The sequence below is a fragment of the Vipera ursinii genome (genome assembly GCF_947247035.1).
Source record: "Vipera ursinii genome assembly, chromosome: 2".
Taxonomy (NCBI): Eukaryota; Metazoa; Chordata; class Lepidosauria; order Squamata; family Viperidae; genus Vipera; species Vipera ursinii.
The window spans coordinates 262,848,825-262,866,025 of record NC_139513.1 but is presented as its reverse complement, the minus strand read 5'-3'; the positions used below and the strand labels follow the sequence as shown (position 1 = coordinate 262,866,025).

At 39.4% G+C, this 17,201-nt stretch overlaps 1 protein-coding gene across 3 annotated transcripts in view; it reads right to left on the bottom strand.

Moving 5' to 3' along the window:
- IQGAP2 (IQ motif containing GTPase activating protein 2) overlaps positions 1-17,201 on the bottom strand; it is a 174,025-nt gene that overhangs the window by 23,326 nt on the left and 133,498 nt on the right. For all 3 annotated transcript variants that reach the window (XM_083354738.1, XM_083354736.1, XM_083354737.1), the window contains 9 exons: positions 15,904-15,994; positions 12,884-13,045; positions 11,088-11,230; positions 10,174-10,344; positions 7,798-7,881; positions 7,115-7,186; positions 6,834-6,903; positions 5,648-5,856; positions 281-430 (listed from right to left, as the gene is read on the bottom strand). In XM_083354738.1, the coding sequence (XP_083210864.1) occupies positions 281-430; positions 5,648-5,856; positions 6,834-6,903; positions 7,115-7,186; positions 7,798-7,881; positions 10,174-10,344; positions 11,088-11,230; positions 12,884-13,045; positions 15,904-15,994 (1,152 nt within the window). The remainder of the gene's footprint in view (positions 1-280; positions 431-5,647; positions 5,857-6,833; positions 6,904-7,114; positions 7,187-7,797; positions 7,882-10,173; positions 10,345-11,087; positions 11,231-12,883; positions 13,046-15,903; positions 15,995-17,201) is intronic.

Below are 17,201 nucleotides of genomic sequence, written 5' to 3'. Positions count from 1 at the left end.
GTGTGGTAGATGCTGGCTGCACAAGATTTTATTTCCAAGATTGTGTATGAGAGTTGGGGGGAATTGAAGGGGAGAGTGTGTGAGTGAGTGTGTATGTGTCTCTCTCTGTGTGTAAAGGATTGAAGAATCTGGATTACATTATAACAAGCTTTGTTCAGATTGATTTCAACTGGTTTGGTTTCAAAAACTGCTACAGCCACAGACAATAAAAAAGGACATCTATGATCCTCTATAATGCATATTTTATAATATTATAAATTCTCAGTTACTGTTTACTTGCCTGAAGAAGGTAAAACAAGTGTTGATAGGCTTCCAGTTTTTTTCTCCTCTCTTTGCTCAAGCCTTTGATGCCTTGCTTTTCTCCAGTTACCATCTCTTGCAGCTGGTTTTTGCTTTTTTTGTTCAGCTTCTTGCTATGTGACACAACATCCTGAAAAATGAAAGCCATGTCAACACTTCAAATCTGATATTTGGTAGAAATAAAAGCTATTGCAGTCAAATTCATTTCAATTTAGCATTTTGAGAGAAGTTCATAGTATGGCAATGAGTACCTGATCAATTACAAAAATAAAACCACTATGACAAAAATCTATCAAGCAATTCCTGAAAAGGAAGCGATTCAGTGCTTAGACCTTGGCTTGGCTTTAAGCCCCAGCAACAGAAATACAGTTTCTTATGAGAGAGAGTTTAAGTAAAATCTGGCAATTGAGAAGAGGAAGAGACACAATAATCCTTCGGTTTCTAAAGTTGAAGCTTGGTGAGTCCATTTGTAATTTTGATATATCTTGCAAGTGCAAAAATGTTCAAAGCATCTACTTAACAGAATGTTATTGTCCCTTACTAGTACTTTGCCCTTTTTTGTGACAGGTTAGCATATTTTCCAATTAACTTCTGATTTTTGTGCACTTATTTAAGATGATTTACAAGACACATTTGAGGCCTTGTGCATATGCATGAATGGTGGAAGATGCTTCTCTGAAGCATGTAGTTCCCAAATGCTCCCAACTTTTTTTTTCAGTTAGAAAATAATGTTAAAAATGTAAAACTCATGGCACCAAATCTGTCAGGAACTAAGAGAGGTATCTCAGGCAGTCTGGTGAAGGTGAATGTCTGTTAAATTCAAATGGATGTTGTTGTTGTTAGCTGCGAAGTCGTGTCCGACCCATTGCGACCCCATAGACAACGTTCCTCCAGGCCTTCCTGTCCTCTACCATCTTCTGGAGTCCATTTAAGCTCATGCCTACTGCTTCAGAGACTCCATAAATCCATAAATCCATAAATCCTAGTTTTGTTTGTTTTTGTTGTTAGTTGCGAAGTCGTGTCCAACCCATCGCGACCCCATGGACAACGTTCCTCCAGGCCTTCCTGTCCTCTACCATCTTCTGGAGTCCATTTAAGCTCATGCCTACTGCTTCAGAGACTCCATCCAGCCACCTCATTCTCTGTCGTCCCCTTCTTCTATTGCCCTCAATCTTTCCCAGCATTAGGCTCTTCTCCAGTGAGTCCTTCCTTCTCATTAGGTGGCCAAAGTATTTGAGTTTCAACTTCATGATCTGGCATTCTAAAGAGCAGTCAGGGTTGATCTCCTCTAGAACTGACCAGTTTGATCGCCTTGCAGTCCAAGGGACTCGCAGGAGTCTTCTCCAGCACCATAGTTCAAAGGCCTCAATTCTTTGGCAGTCAGCCTTTCTTATGGTCCAACTTTCACTGCCTTACATTGCAACTGGGAAGACCATAGCCTTGATTATATGCACTTTTGTTGACAGGGTGATGTCTCTGCTTTTTAGTGTGCTGTCTAGATTTGCCATTGCTTTCCTTCCCAGGAGCAAGTGTCTTTTAATTTCATGGCTACAGTCCCCATCTGCGGTGATCTTGGAGCCCAGGAAAATAAAATCTGTCACTACCTCCATTTCTTCCCCATCTATTTGCCAGGAATTGAGAGGGCCAGATGCCATGATCTTGGTTTTCTTAAAGTTAAGTTTCAACCCAACTTTTGTACTCTCCTTCTTCACCCGCAATAAGAGGCTCTTTAGTTCTTCTTCACTTTCTGCCATTAGAGTGGTATCATCTGCATATCTTAGGTTGTTGATATTTCTCCCGGCAATCTTAATTTCAACTTTTGATTCATCTAGCCCTGCCTTTCTCATGATGTGCTCTGCATATAAGTTAAATAGGTAGGGCGACAGTATATAGCCTTGCCGGACTCCTTTCCCAATTTTGAACCAATCAGTGGTTCCATGTCCAGTTCTCACTGTTGCTTCTTGACCCGCATATAGGCTTCTCAAAGAGACAAATAAGATGGTCTGGTACTCCCATTTCTTTAAGAACTTGCCACAGTTTGTTGTGATCCACACAATCAAAGGCTTTAGCATAGTCAATGAAGCAGAAGAAGATGTTTTTCTGGAACTCCCTAGCTTTCTCCATGATCCAGCGTATGTTGGCAATTTGATCTCTAGTTCCTCTGCCTCTTCGAAATCCTGCCTGTACTTTTGGTAGTTCTCGATCCACATACTGCTGTAGTCTAGCTTGTAGGATTTTAAGCATAACTTTACTAGCATGTGAAATGAGTGCAATGGTGCGATAGTTTGAACATTCTTTGGCACTGCCTTTCTTTGGAATTGGAATGTAAACTGATCTTTTCCAATCCTGTGGCCACTCTTGAGTTTTCCAAATTTGCTGGCAAATTGAGTGTAGCACTTTTACTGCATCGTCTTTTAAGATTTGAATAGCTCAGCTGGAATACTGTCACCTCCACCAGCTTTGTTGTTGCTCAGCTTTTCTAAGGCCCACTTCACTTCACATTCTAGGATGTCTGGCTCAAGGTCAGTGACCACCTCATTGTGATTATCAGGGACGTTAAGCTCATTCTAGTATAGTTCTTCTGTTTAATTTTGTCACCTCTTCTTAATCTCTTCTGCCTGTTAAGTCCCTGCCATTTTGGTCCTTTATCATGCCCATTTTTGCATGAAACGTTCCCTTCATCTCTCCAATTTTCTTGAAGAGATCTCTAGTCCTCCCTATTCTATTGTTTTCTTCTATTTCTTTGCACTGTTCATTTAAGAAGGCACTCTTATCTCTTCTAGCTATTCTCTGGAATTGGGCGTATCTTTCTTTTTCTCCCTTGCCTTTCGCTTTCCTCCTGTCCTTAGCTATTTGCAAAGCTTCCTCAGACAGCCATTTTGCTTTCTTGCATTTCTTTTTCTTTGGGATGGTTTTAGTTGATACCTCTTGTACAATGTTGCAAACCTCTGTCCATACTTCTTCAGGCACTCTATCAGATCTAATTCCTTAAATCTAAGTGTCACCTCTACTGTATATTCAACCGGGATATGATTTAATTCATACCTAAGTGGCCTAGTGCTTTTCCCTACTTTCTTCAGTTTAAGCCTAAACTTTGCAACGAGAAGCTCGTGGTCTGAGCCACAGTCAGCTCCTGGTCTTGTTTTTACTGACTGTATAGAGCTTCTCCATCTTTGGCTGCAGAGCACATAGTCAATCTGATTTCTGTGTTGACCGTCTGGTGATGTCCATGTGTAGAGCCGTCTCTTGGGTTGTTAGAAAAGAGTGTTTAATTTAATTTAATTTAATAATTTAATAATTTGATTTCTATACCGCCCTTCTCCCGAAGGACTCAGGGCGGTGAACAGGGCAATACACAATAAAAATCAGATACAAAAATTAAAAAACCATTAAAAAACCATTAAACATCATGCCCATAAAATCAATACATATTAAGTTAAAAACTAATTTTAAAAACCCAACCCCATCCCGTCAGACCAGGCCAGCTTGTTCGAAAAAGAATGTTTTAAGATCGCGCCGGAAGGAGTGAAGGTCGGGGGCCGTCCGGAGCTCAACCGGTAAGCTGTTCCAAAGGTCTGGCGCACCCACAGAGAACGCTCTCCCCCTGGGGGTCACCAATCGGCATTCTTTGATCGGCGGCACCCTGAGGAGGCCCTCTCTGTGGGAGCGCACTGGACGGAGGGAAGTTGACGCCGGTCGCAGGTGTTGCCGTAGGTTTGCGTACGATGCTATGACCATCGTATTCTCTTCACAAAATTCTATCAACCTGTGCCCTGCTTCATTTTGTACTCCAAGGCCAAACTTGCCTGTTATTCTGGTTATCTTTTGGCTTCCTACTTTAGCATTCCAATACCCCATGATGATAAGGACATCATTTTTTAGTGTTAGTTCTATAAGGTGCTGTAGGGCTTCACAGAACCGGTCAATTTCATCCTCTTCAGCACCAGTGGTTGGGGCATACACTTGGACTACTGTGATATTGAATGGTTTGCCTTGGATTCGAACTGAGATCATTCTGACATTTTGGGGATTGTATCCCAGTACTGGTTTTCCTACTCTTTTATTGACTATGAAGGCTACTCCATTTTTTCTGAGGGATTCTTGCCCGCAGTAGTATACCTGATGGTCATCTGAATTAAATTCACCCATTCCTGTCCATTTTAGTTCACTGATTCCTAAGATGTTGATGTTCAGTCTTGTCATCTCTTGTTTGACCACGTCCAGCTTTCCTTGATTCATGGATCTTACATTCCAGGTTCCTATGGAAAAAAATCTTTACAGCATCGGACTTTCCTTTCACCACCAGATACATCCACAGCTGAGCGTCCTTTCAGCTTTGGCCCAGTCGCTTCATTCTTTCTGGCGCTACTAGTACTAGCCCTCTGCTCTTCCCCAGTAGCATATTGGACACCTTCCAAACTGAGGGGCTCATCTTCCAGTGTCATATTGTTTTGCCTTTTGGTACTGTCCATAGGGTTTTCATGGCAAAGATACTGGAGTGGGTTGCCATTTCCTTCTCCAGTGGATCACGTTTTGTCAGAACTCTCTGCTATGACCTTTCCGTCTTGGGTGGCCCTGCGCAGCATAGCTCATAGCTTCATTGAATTACGCAAGCCCCTTTGCCACAACAAGGCAGTAATCCATGAAGGGACAAATGGATGTAAGTTGATGTAATTTACATAATGTGCATTAATTATGTAATCAGGGTAGATATGCAATTTAAAAAAATATCAGCCATGTCAATTTATATTACTGCCACTCTACTAATGAAGTAAGTGATACAACTAGATTAGGTCAGTTATCTGGATTGGTTCAGAAATTGACTGCAAAATTAAAACCAACTCTTTGGAGTTGAAGTCCAGGCCAAAAATTTGTCTGTTGCCACTAATAGATGCATACAATGAGGCTTTATTGTGATAAATATTCTAGATCTTATATAAGCTCCAATAACATCTCTGTCTTTGTGATTGATCAAGAGCTGCATCCACTACTGCATCTTTTAATAAAAAAGAATCCAGAAGTAGAGGTAGAAATGTTTACAGTCTTTCTTACTTACAGATGTATCCATTTCTGGAATTCTCTGGAAAGCCAGAGAGATCTTACAACTACCCTTGTCAGGAAACTATTAACCAATGTTAACAAGCATAATAACAATACATAATAAGCAATAATATTATTTCAGAGAAATTTTAATATTCAGAGACTACTTGCATGAAATCAGTAACACACAAAACAGTCCCAGGCCACACGTTTACAGGTAAAGGGCAAATAAAAATGCATAATAAAAAGAAGAGAAAAAAGCAAACCTGATTTTAATTACAATTGTGAAAACATTATGTTCACTAACCTGCAATGTTATTCTGTTTTTAACCAGCAATCCTATTTTAATATCCATTAAGTTCAAGTCTTTTTCCAACTGTTGACTAGATCGGATATTGGTGACCACCTCTTCCCTTAGCCTTGTAACTTCTAGCTCTTCTTGAAAATCTAAATCACTCTGATCCATGAGATAAGCAAATTTGCGCAAGACATTCAAAGGAGGATTTGCAGAACTAGCTATAAATAAAGTGAACAAATTAAAAATTACAGCATTCATTTCTAAACAAACTGTACCTGGAAGTCAAAACACTTTTATTTAAAACATGTTTTTATTTATTATTTAAAAAAAAGTTAAGCTGCCCAAAAGCTGGAGCTCTCTGGGCAGTTTATGATAAAGCATACTAAGAATATATAATCAGAGAAAAACCATATATAAAATTACATAAAACACCATGTAATCTAGGCAACAGCATAGTGGATATTCAAAAACTAAAAGAATGTGAATTGAAATACAATTTAAAAGCCTGAGAAAACAGAAAAGTTTTCACCTGGCACCAAAATGATACTAATGTGGGTGTTAATTCAAGTCTCTGTGAGGAGGGAATTCTATAAATAGGGTGACATCAGAGAAAAAGCTCTTGCCGTTGTAGAAGTCCATCTCTCCTCTTTTGTTTAGGAGACCTGAGGGAAGGTCTCATTAGACAACCTTAAGTCTGGGTAGATACACATGGAAGAAAGTATTATAGCTTGATCCTTAAGCCAGTTAGGGCTTTAAAAATTAAAAACAGCGTTTTGAATAACTGAGTATGAACAACTGTTGCAAGGTAGTCTCAGGTAGGTTTGCAGTTGGGAAATCAGCTGATGAATAAAAGGTGGTCCATGCTGTCAAGGCCACCTGAGTCTCTAGTGACAGTAATGGATCTAGGACCACTCCCAAACTGTGAACCTGCTTCTTTAGGGCATGTGCAGACCCCTCCAGGACAGACAAGGCACCATTCTGCTGGAGAAATGCAATATCTGTATCTTGTCTGAACTGAAAGTTTATTGGCCCTTATGCAATCCATTATCCTGATCACACAGCTTTTAGAACACCAACATCTTTATCGATATTAGATAAAGAGGAAAAGTAGAACTGGGAACAATCATTTTGTTATAATTATGGCATCCAATTCCTTTATATAGTGTATACTGAGAAAATATTATTCAGTACTTACTCAATGTTCTGTAATCTTCCCTAGCTTTGTTTGCTTTAAGGAATGCTTGAATTTTCACAATTTCTTCATTCTGAAAAAAACCCCATAATATATATGTTTACAATTGTTAGCTAGGTAATAAACTGGCTGCAAATATCTTTTGTAGTTCTCATGGTATATTACAGATAGTGTTCATAACAGTCTTATTAATTTTTTGTCTTTATTCTGTCCTATGATATAGGGATAATTTGTTGTAAGCAATTAAATATTAAACAGGAGAACAAAAAAGAGAAAAATCTTACATGATCTTTGAAATATTGTATCCGTTCTTTGTATGCTCTTCTTGCTAACCACATTCTGACCCATGACTGAATCTAAAAATTAAAGAATTTAGAAATATTTACATGATCAATATTTAAACATTTTTGTTTTTAGCAGAGTTATTTTTATTAGCATTTTATTTTTATTAGTTTGAATATGCCTGTGTTATATCTCACAGTAAGACGTGAATAAGAAATAGCTTCACTGCCCTTAAGCCAGTAAAAATTCTCTTCTTTCAAGCTCCAAGACCAATACATAGAGTTAATCATATTTGGCTTCAAATCTCAAATGAGATTTCCACAGTTCCATTTGCACAATTATACAAATTCCAAATGAAAAGCAGTCAGATGACTGGTTTCTATTTTTTAAAAGTAACTAACAGGCATAATTAAACTTGTTCTTGCCCAATTTGTCCAATCTTTCACATTTCATCAGTGACTTCATCCCATATGCTTCACTGGGCAACTACAAAGGTGTTACAAGCTGCAGAATACTTGTCACATTTACAATAGATTGTTTTTTAAAAGTAGTTGAAACAATTCAGATGTACACAATTAAAATACAGGAATTCAGAGAGATTTTAATGCCATAGGCACTGGACAACAGCAAGAATACATCATCCCGAAGTTAGCTTTATAATTCATTATATGCAAGATATTTTTACCTTGATAACTGAGGCAACATTTGTCTGCAACATCTGAAGTCTTTCCGTGTAATTTTTCTTTTGTTTATACCCTTTCCAAAATGCCTGTTTATTTAAAACACAAGATGTATTAGCAATATGGCTAATACTACATTATTTCTAAACCTTCTCTAAGCTTATATTTATATTTATTTGATTTATATACCACCCTTCTCCTGAAGGACTCAGGGCGGTGTACAGGGCAATAAATATCGAAAATACAAGGTACAAAAGTTAAAAGAAAATTAAATAATTATGCCCAATGCAATAGATAATTAAAATCAATATTAAAACCCATCAGACCAGGCCGGCTTGTTCGAATAAATACGTTTTCAGATCACGTCGGAAGGAGCGAAGGTCGGGAGCCATCCAGAGCTCAACTGGTAAGCAGTTCCAAAGGTCTGGCGTGCCCACAGAGAACGCCCTCCCCCTGGGGGTCACCAGTCAACATTCTCTGACCAGTGGCACCCTGAGGAGGCCCACTCTGTGGGAGCACACTGGACGAAGGTAAGTTGACGCCGGCAGCAGGTGCTCCCGTAGGTAATCCGGACCCATGCCATGTAGGGCTTTATAGGTCATCACCAGCACCTTGAATCTTACCCGGAGGGCAACTGGAAGCCAATGCAGCTCACGGAGCAGAGGTGTAACATGGGAGTATCGGGAGACCCCCAACACAACTCGTGCGGCTGCATTCTGCACCAGCTGAAGCCTCCGAGTGGTCCTCAAGGGCAGCCCCATGTAGAGAGCATTGCGGTAGTCTAAACGAGAGGTCACGAGCGCATGAGTGACCGTACGCAAGGCATCCCGGTCCAGATAGGGCCGCAACTGGCGCACCAGGCGAACCTGGGCGAAGGCCCCCCTAGTCACAGCTCCTATATGATCTTCTAAGGAGAGCTGTGAATCTAGGAGGACACCCAAGTTGCGAGCCCTATCTACGGGGGGCAATAACTCACCCCCCCTAGCAAGAGGTGGAACAATCCGAATTTCCCGAGATGCCGGTACGCACAGCCACTCAGTCTTGTCAGGGTTGAGCCGAAGCCTGTTCTTCCCCATCCAGACCCGGACCGCCTCCAGGCAACGGGACATCACGTCGAGGGCATCACTGGGGTGGTTTGGGGTCGAAATGAAAAGCTGGGTATCATCATCCAAAACCACGAATGATCTCACCCAGAGGCTTCATATAGATGTTGAACAGGAGAGGCGAGAGGACCGACCCAAGGAACTCCACAAACGAGAGGCCTCGAGGTCGACCTCTGCCCCCCTGCCAACACCGACTGCGAACATTCCAGAAGGTAGGAGAACCACTGAAATACAGTGCCTCCCACTCCCAACCCCCTGAGACGCCGCAGCAAGATACCATGGTCGATGGTATCAAAAGCCGCTGAGAGGTCTAATAGGACTAGGACAGAAGAACAACCCCTGTCCCGAGCCCGCCAGAGATCATTCACCAGAGCAACCAATGCCGTCTCCGTGCTGTGCCCGGGCCTGAAACCCAATTGGTACAGGTCCAGATAGTCAGCTTCCTCCAGGAACAAAGGGAGCTGATGCGCCACCACGCTCTCAACAACCTTCGCAAGAAAGCGAAGGTTGGAGACGGGACGAAAGTTGTTTAATACAGCTGGGTCCAGGGCAGGCTTCTTAAGGAGGGGTCTCACCACCGCCTCCTTCAGGGTGGCAGGAAAACTATCCTCACTCAAGGAAACAGTTATCACTGCCTGGATCCAGCCTCGTGTCCCATCCCGAGCTGCATAAACCAGCCAGGAGGGGCACAGGTCCAATAAACACATGGTGGAGCTCAGCTTAGCAAAATTGCCATACTTTTTGTTCTTTAACTTGCAAATTTCAGAATGGATATTTTTTTCTTTTTCAGATAAAAACCTATATTGCACTCTTAGAAGGGATACAGAAGTCTACTACTATTAAAATGTGATAGCAAACATGTTTTCCAACAATCATTTATAGTAAGCTTTATTTAAGTTTTCTACTTCATTATTCCAAATGGAAAAAATCTTCCAAAATTGGACAGGAAAACATGCTGTAATGATTGTTTTTAAGTTGCCACACAATGAATGTCACAGAATATATGTCACACTGCAAAAACAGTAAGTATCTCTTTTTGGCAAGGCAAGTTTAGGGACTAAAGATGGTTGTTAGATATCTTATCTTCACAGGATAAGATCCTTGATTTAATTATTGAAAACAGAACTTTAATTGTAGCCATTAATTGTACATTTACAAGAAAACCTTATCTGTACTGACATGTTGGAGTGTTGGAAAACATAAAGAGGAAACACAGGCACTGTATTTGTTAATACTCCTCATTATATTATTATCCACCCAATACTAGACGCATACTACCTGTATTTTTATCACTGATGGCTCCTGGGCTTGGAGGTATGCTTTTCTTTCTTTATATTTTTTTCTGACTAAAAATCCCTTTGCTTTAGCTTGCAGCTGAATTATCAGGTCCTCATTTGCAAACCATAATTGTTCCCTATTATAATTTGATGTGATCTCACTGACAATTTTCTACAAGATAAAGATAATGTTAAGGAGACAGTCAAAACATAAAAAACTTGACAAAATCCACATTGTTTCAGCAGTTAACTACACTATACCTTCCACCCAACGTGACCAAATTTATATAGACTATATTATATAGACTATTATTTAGCTTCTTCTTTGGAATATTTTTCAAAATAAGCATTTGTGAATATTAAATAAAAACTGTTAAATATGTGGTGGTTATAATTATTTTCATTTTGATCTTTGTAACCCACAGTAACTGACTGATTATATTTATATTCTGCTTTTCATTCAGAGGCTCCAGGTGCTATACGTAACACTCCCTCCTCCTCTTTTTCCCTACCCCAAAATTCCTATAGTTGGGTGGTCTGACACTAAATCACCAACCCAAAGTACAGTAACCAAGTAAGTTTCTGAAGCTGAGGGGGAGCTAGAACTTGAGTTACCCCATTGCTATACCAACAACTACTGCATCACCGTGACGCTCTTTTTTCCTGAGAATGCCTATGGCAATAACAGATTTTTTTTATTTGATCATTATTCTCAAAATATAACATGCACCAAGAATTAAAGATTAACATAGTAACATAAAATAGAAATCTTACTTCGAATCCTATGGAAAGTGAAAGAACCTATATACTAACACATCATTCTATTTGTACATTTCATCCTTTGATCATTCCAGTATTTGCCAACACTCCCTCTGCTTTTTATCCCTAGTAACTATTTTGTCTACAACATCTTACCTGAATCTCTTCCCCAGTGAGCCAGGATGTTTTGGGAGTAATTCCTTCAGGGGGAGTACATGTACCCTCTTCACTTTCTTCATTGAAATAATAATCATAGCTATCTTGAATTAAAAACTTGATCCATGGGCCTTCATCGGGTTCTAAGCACGTTGGAAGCAATATTTTATTGGTTACATGTTGCTGAAACATGTAAATGTATTTTAAGTCTCTATCTTATACTTTAAGAAAAATACACAATGTATAAAATCTTTTTCTTGGCACAAAAACTCAACCCACTCCATAAATTGATAAGACAGAATGAAGAATTAGGTTTCCCATTAGAAAAATTGGGAGTAAGGTCTCTGTTAACCAATAGTATGTTGCAAAGTTTCCACAAAGGGCCTTTTGAGGGAAGAGATAAATGTACAAAGCATCGATAGGGGCTTTTTTATTACCATCCAATAACAAAACTAATAAGGCATTTCTGTGTATGTATCTGCATGGATCCATACATATTCTTTCTGTAATTCTTTCTGCAAATGCAAAAGAATTTACCTCAAAGGTGCTAAACGCATTTCACTTAGCCTCACAGCTCATGCATACTGGTTTGTATTTTTGCTTTCTACTACTTGTCCCTGATGTTTCAGGGGAAGTAAATCAGTCACAGAAACAGGATGTTGGGCTTGGTGACTCACTGATTGATCCAATAATACAGTTCCTGTTTAAACAGCAAGAAATGTTTCTCCACCATAGGATCATCATTCAAATACCTCACGTAGAAAGAACTTTACTTTACTTTTATTAAATTTGTATACTGCCCTTCTCCCGAAGGACTCAGGGCGGTGAACAGGGCATATATAAATAGCAAATACAAAAATTAAAAAGGAATTAAACAAGTGCCCAGTTAAAAATACAATAACAATATAAGAAACCCATTAAAAAAACCCTAACGTCCCCCATCAGGCCAGACCAGCTTGTTCAAATAAATGGGTCTTCAGACCGCGCCGGAAGGAGCGAAGGTCCGATGCCATCCGGAGCTCAACCGGCAGTTGGTTCCATAGAGCCGGAGTGCCCACAGAGAAGGCCCTCCCCCTGAGGAGGCCCTCTCTGTGGGAACGCACAGGGCGGAGGGAAGTTGACGCCGGCAGCAAGTGGTCCTCGAGGTACCCCGGACCCATGCCATGTAAGGACTTGAAGATCATAACCAAAACCTTGAATCTCACCCGGAAGACAACTGGTAACCAATGTAGCTCGCGGAGCAAAGGTGTAACATGGGAGTATTGGGAAACTCCCAAGACAACTCTCGCGGCCACATTCTGTACCAGTTGGAGCCTCCGAGCGGTCTTCAAGGGAAGCCCCATGTAAAGAGCATTGCAGTAGTCCAGGCGAGAGGTCACGAGCGCATGAGTGACCGTAACGCAAATGTATGCAATTTGTGGGCAATAACACAGAAATGAAAATGGGTAGGAACAAATATAGAATACAAAGGCAGAGTGAGCCTTTCTGAAAGATAGTTCAGATAGGAACAACTCCAGAGTCATATAGAAAATCTCTTTAATTTTCAGCTAAATCAGGACTTTAATGGAACAAATTATTTTGAATTACCATTTGGCACTGATTAAATCAAAGCATCCAGAAAAGCTTCAATAAATATTTTGAGTCATACTCCAGGACTCAACTTGTTTCAAGGCCAGCAAATACATGATCTATCTTCAACAAATGTTTAATGAAATATTTACAGAAGTAGAGTGCTGGGGTATCTCAGGAACATTATATATTTCCTGTGCTGTGTAAAATGGCACAAACAACAATACCTTTGGTTTTTAAACTCTTAGCTTCCTGCAAATGTTCATAGTAGATTTCAGCACATTCTGGAACAGCTTTCAGACTGAAATTAGGCGACTGTAAAATTGTGATGATTGTTGCAGAATCACCTTTTTCTAAACACTGGTTTATCATACATATTCCAACAGCCACTAAGGAGTAGAATCAATGAAGTATTAGTATTGTACATTTCCCACAATATCTTATACGAAGAATAGGCAATCTGCAATTTTTTGCTTTCTGCACTCCCCCATCCCTGTATTAAAGGTTGTCTGTCTTTTTAAAGAGAAAAGCAATAATATTAAGTTATAGGTGGTCCTTGATTTATGGTGACAATTGGGATCAAAATTCTATTGCTAAGTGATGCAGTTGTAAAGGGCTATGGCAATTCCTACAGTAATAGTCATTGTTAAATGAATCCTATGTGTGTTAGAAAGAGGCACCTTCCTGCTGACTTCCTATAAACAAAGTCAGTGGGGAAATGGTAGAAAGCTGAAAGGCTGAAACTCACAGACAGGTAAGTGGCTGCTGTGGGTGGAGGAGGAAGCAAGGGAATGCATAGGAGTACGGGGAGGATCAGGAAGAGTAAGAGGGGGGCAGGGCATGGCAAAGGTTGAAAAGGATGCACAAAAGCAACATTACAGATTAATATAGGATGGTGGTACAGTTGACTTTCTACTCCAATTCATGTCAACCAATCAGAAAGTTCAATTTACACATTAGTTTCAAAGACTAATTTTATTTTATTATAAATCTAATTTTAACATATAAAATTAAATGGGAACATGTTTTGTGCACGAATGCGTAGACATGTATATGAATGTACTGAAGCATTTATTAATGACTGTAAAAGTCTGGGTGATAAATTGCCATGGAACTGTATATAACACTGAAATGACTCCTGAACAAAGATCTTTGGCCAAATTTATAGTATAAACTAGGTATATGCAAGGCAAAGACAGGGCCTGTGACAAAAGCTATATTTAGTTTATATTAATATACATTATAATTAAATACAGTTAATGCAATTACATTCCAAGTATTTAACTGTTCTGTCCTTCTGTTATATTAAACATTCAAGGTAACACATTACAATTCAGGGTAACTATTGAAGGGGTTCTGGGGAATGCATCCAAGATTTTCAAGTGACTACGTTCAGTCCTATGCCGCTAAGTTTGACATTTCTGAACTACACATTTAGAAGCACCATATGGTACACAGCCTTTCATGAACTCATTCCAGAATGTAGGTAACAAAGCAGTATTTAATATTCCTTCACACACTGAAAAGAGAATTAATCAAGATAAGGGATTCTCTCCAGATTCTTCCCAGATGTGCTGGTTTTCTAGATGAAGCAATAATTGTCAAGAGGAGGGAGGGAGGGAGGGAAGTTGGAACCTTGAAATTCCTCATTCTTCTGTTCTAAAGTAATGTACGATACTGAGAAGACTCTATAGCTTGCTTCAGCCCAAGAGTTTCTCCTCTTAGATTTGAGAGACTCAAATTTTGGCAACTTATTTTTCATTTTTAATGTTGGGTTTGGTATTTATTCTTTTTCCTCCCCACTCAAGAAATCCTATTAATTTCTGATGACCATTTTATATGATTGCATAGAAAAAGGTTGAGATACAAAGTATTTACAGATTGTTTACATTCCAGAATGTAACATCTTAGGAGTGCATTTGGCCTGGAACATTGGGAACAATGCTCCCAAAGAATATAAATATTTAGTTTCAAAGTCCATGGCTTCATTTTTCAGGAAAGAATAGAGGAATGAATTCCTGTCTTAAGGTATTACAAAAAGTATTTGTATCTTTATTGCTTATCACCTTTTAACACAAAGAACACGGATATATCACCACATGTAAACTGGCATATTTTAAAAATACAAATAACTTCGACTTCCCCCCCCCAACTATGCTTAATGCACATAATACCATGCTTTCCGTATCTAGATTGTAACAATCTAAACAAGCACCAGTGAAAGGCAAAAACAGAAGCCTGTATCTGGTCCAACTAAGCAAGACGCGGCTGTCTAAGAGAATTGTAGCCTTTGGTCATCATCAAATTATCATTTAAATTTTTGCAGCCCAGATGCAGTCCACTTAACAACAATTTGCATTTCTCATATTATGATATGATTTAAAGCCATTCTGTGAAGCTTTTCAGAATTATCATAGCAAATATTTTATTAATTATATGATTTCAGGTAATCAATTAATTCACTTACAAATAAAAGGTGGTTTCCTTCAATATATGCAGCACTGTAATGAACTGAATGACATCAGTGCTAAATATAATAAGCATTTTAATTAATGCTGAGCAAGATTCATAACAGGTATTTGCCTGTTTAATAGGGAACTGTGACAAACATCTACATACTCAGCAAGTTCCCAGCAAAACATTTATTTTTGTTCAGCTCTCAACTAATCGGTAATATACTTGAGACCTTAAAGACCAATTTTTAGTTCCTTTTCATTTATTTAATACTCTTTTCTAAAGACCCATTTGATTATGGCTATCAAATCTTGGCTGCAAAATCCTGAAGATCAACTAGATAGTAGACAAAAAAACCCACAAAGTTTTCTATATCTTTTTGTTCTCATCTGATATTTATCCAGATCCTGTCCTAAAGTGGCCAAATACATATCTATGAAAAATCCTTAAGTTTAAAATGCAAAATGATCTTTCCAAACACATTCTGTAGCAACTGGTGGTGAGAACCACACATAGCTTGTAGGGTGTATATAGCCATAATGACTATTAGTCACTGATTGCCTAATTCTCAAATTTAGGAGGTCATTGAAGTGAAATTGTGAAATCATTTTAGAAGCTCACATCTGTTACAAGATGTTGCACGTTAAGTACTATTCTTTCAACAGTCAAGTTTCCAAAATACGTTCCAAGATAGAAGATTAATTTGAGAAGGCATGCTGAAGTCAATAATAAATCTAGTATAGTGACTGCAAAAGATGCAGGACTTAATATAATGATTCCAATGAGTTCTCACATTTTGATGCCTCTTCCAAGTTTCTGTTAGCATCATCAATTCCATTTTGTATTTCATTTAGCCAAAGCATGGATGAATCATCATGAGATTCCTGGTTAAAACAAAGATAAACCTAAACATTACAATTTCTGAAAACTGAAGTCAACCAAAATATCCCAAGATTATTAAACTATTCTAAAAAGGGGCTACTGGTATGAATTTGTCTTATGAAAATTAAAGGCCTGATAAGGATTAATGGCATAGGGAGGCCTCTTTTCCCTTTCCTTCCCAGAATACCATTAATTCTCAACACAACTTACCTTGAATTATCTCTATTGTACAGAATGTCTAGAACAGTGGTGGCGAACCTATGGCACATGTGCCAGAGGTGGCACTCAGAGCCCTCTCTGTGGGCATGAGCACCGTTGCCCCAGCCCTACTCACCGTTGCCCCGCAGCTCCCTACTCACCAGGAGCCCCCCAGAGGAGAATCGCGCCCGGACATGGCCTGCACGGAGCAGCGCAGCCAAGGACATGGCAGCTGGGCAGACTCCGCCCTCATGCCCCATCGTGTGCAGATGATGCTGCGGCACGCAGGTGGAGGGCATGGCTGCCGTGACGCTGTTGGGCCACCTGGGCGATTTGCTGCAATGGGCTGTGGAGATGGTGGATGACCCTGTGGACGGGTGGGGCAGGGGGGCAGAACGGGGGCAGGGCAGGGGGCAGTTTTGGGGCACTCAGTCTCTAAAAGGTTCACCATCACTGGCCTAGAACAATGTCAGTACATGTAAGTCACATTATCCTTACTGTATCAGATAAGATGTATAAGTCTGATGTGTTAATTTGTTCTTAAAACCATAATTGAGAGTTATATTCAGTTTTTATAATTCTAATTTTCTACTTATACGTTTGAACTTATGTAAAACATGGATTGAGTGGTGTTATAATAATTAAAAAAGCAGGCATCGTATTTAAAAGTGAAAAACATGAGAACATACATGAGGCTGAATCAGATACCATAAGAAAAGTTAGCTTGTAACTCCAAGTTTCTTGACAGGACCAATAAACAATATTTGTACGTCAGGGTTGAAATGAGGAGTCCTTGGTGGTCTTTGAGTTTGGTTCCTTGTAGATGTTTCATTACCCAAACTAGGTAACATCAATAGTGTTATTAACTAGGTAATGAAACATCTGCAAGAAAACAAGCAATCTCCAAAAGCACTAAGGACCCCTTATTTTTGAAAGGAAGCAGCTAAGTAGCCCTGAGAAAAAGCAGCACAAAGAGTTAAGCAAGGAATATGAAAAAGAAAGGCAAAACTA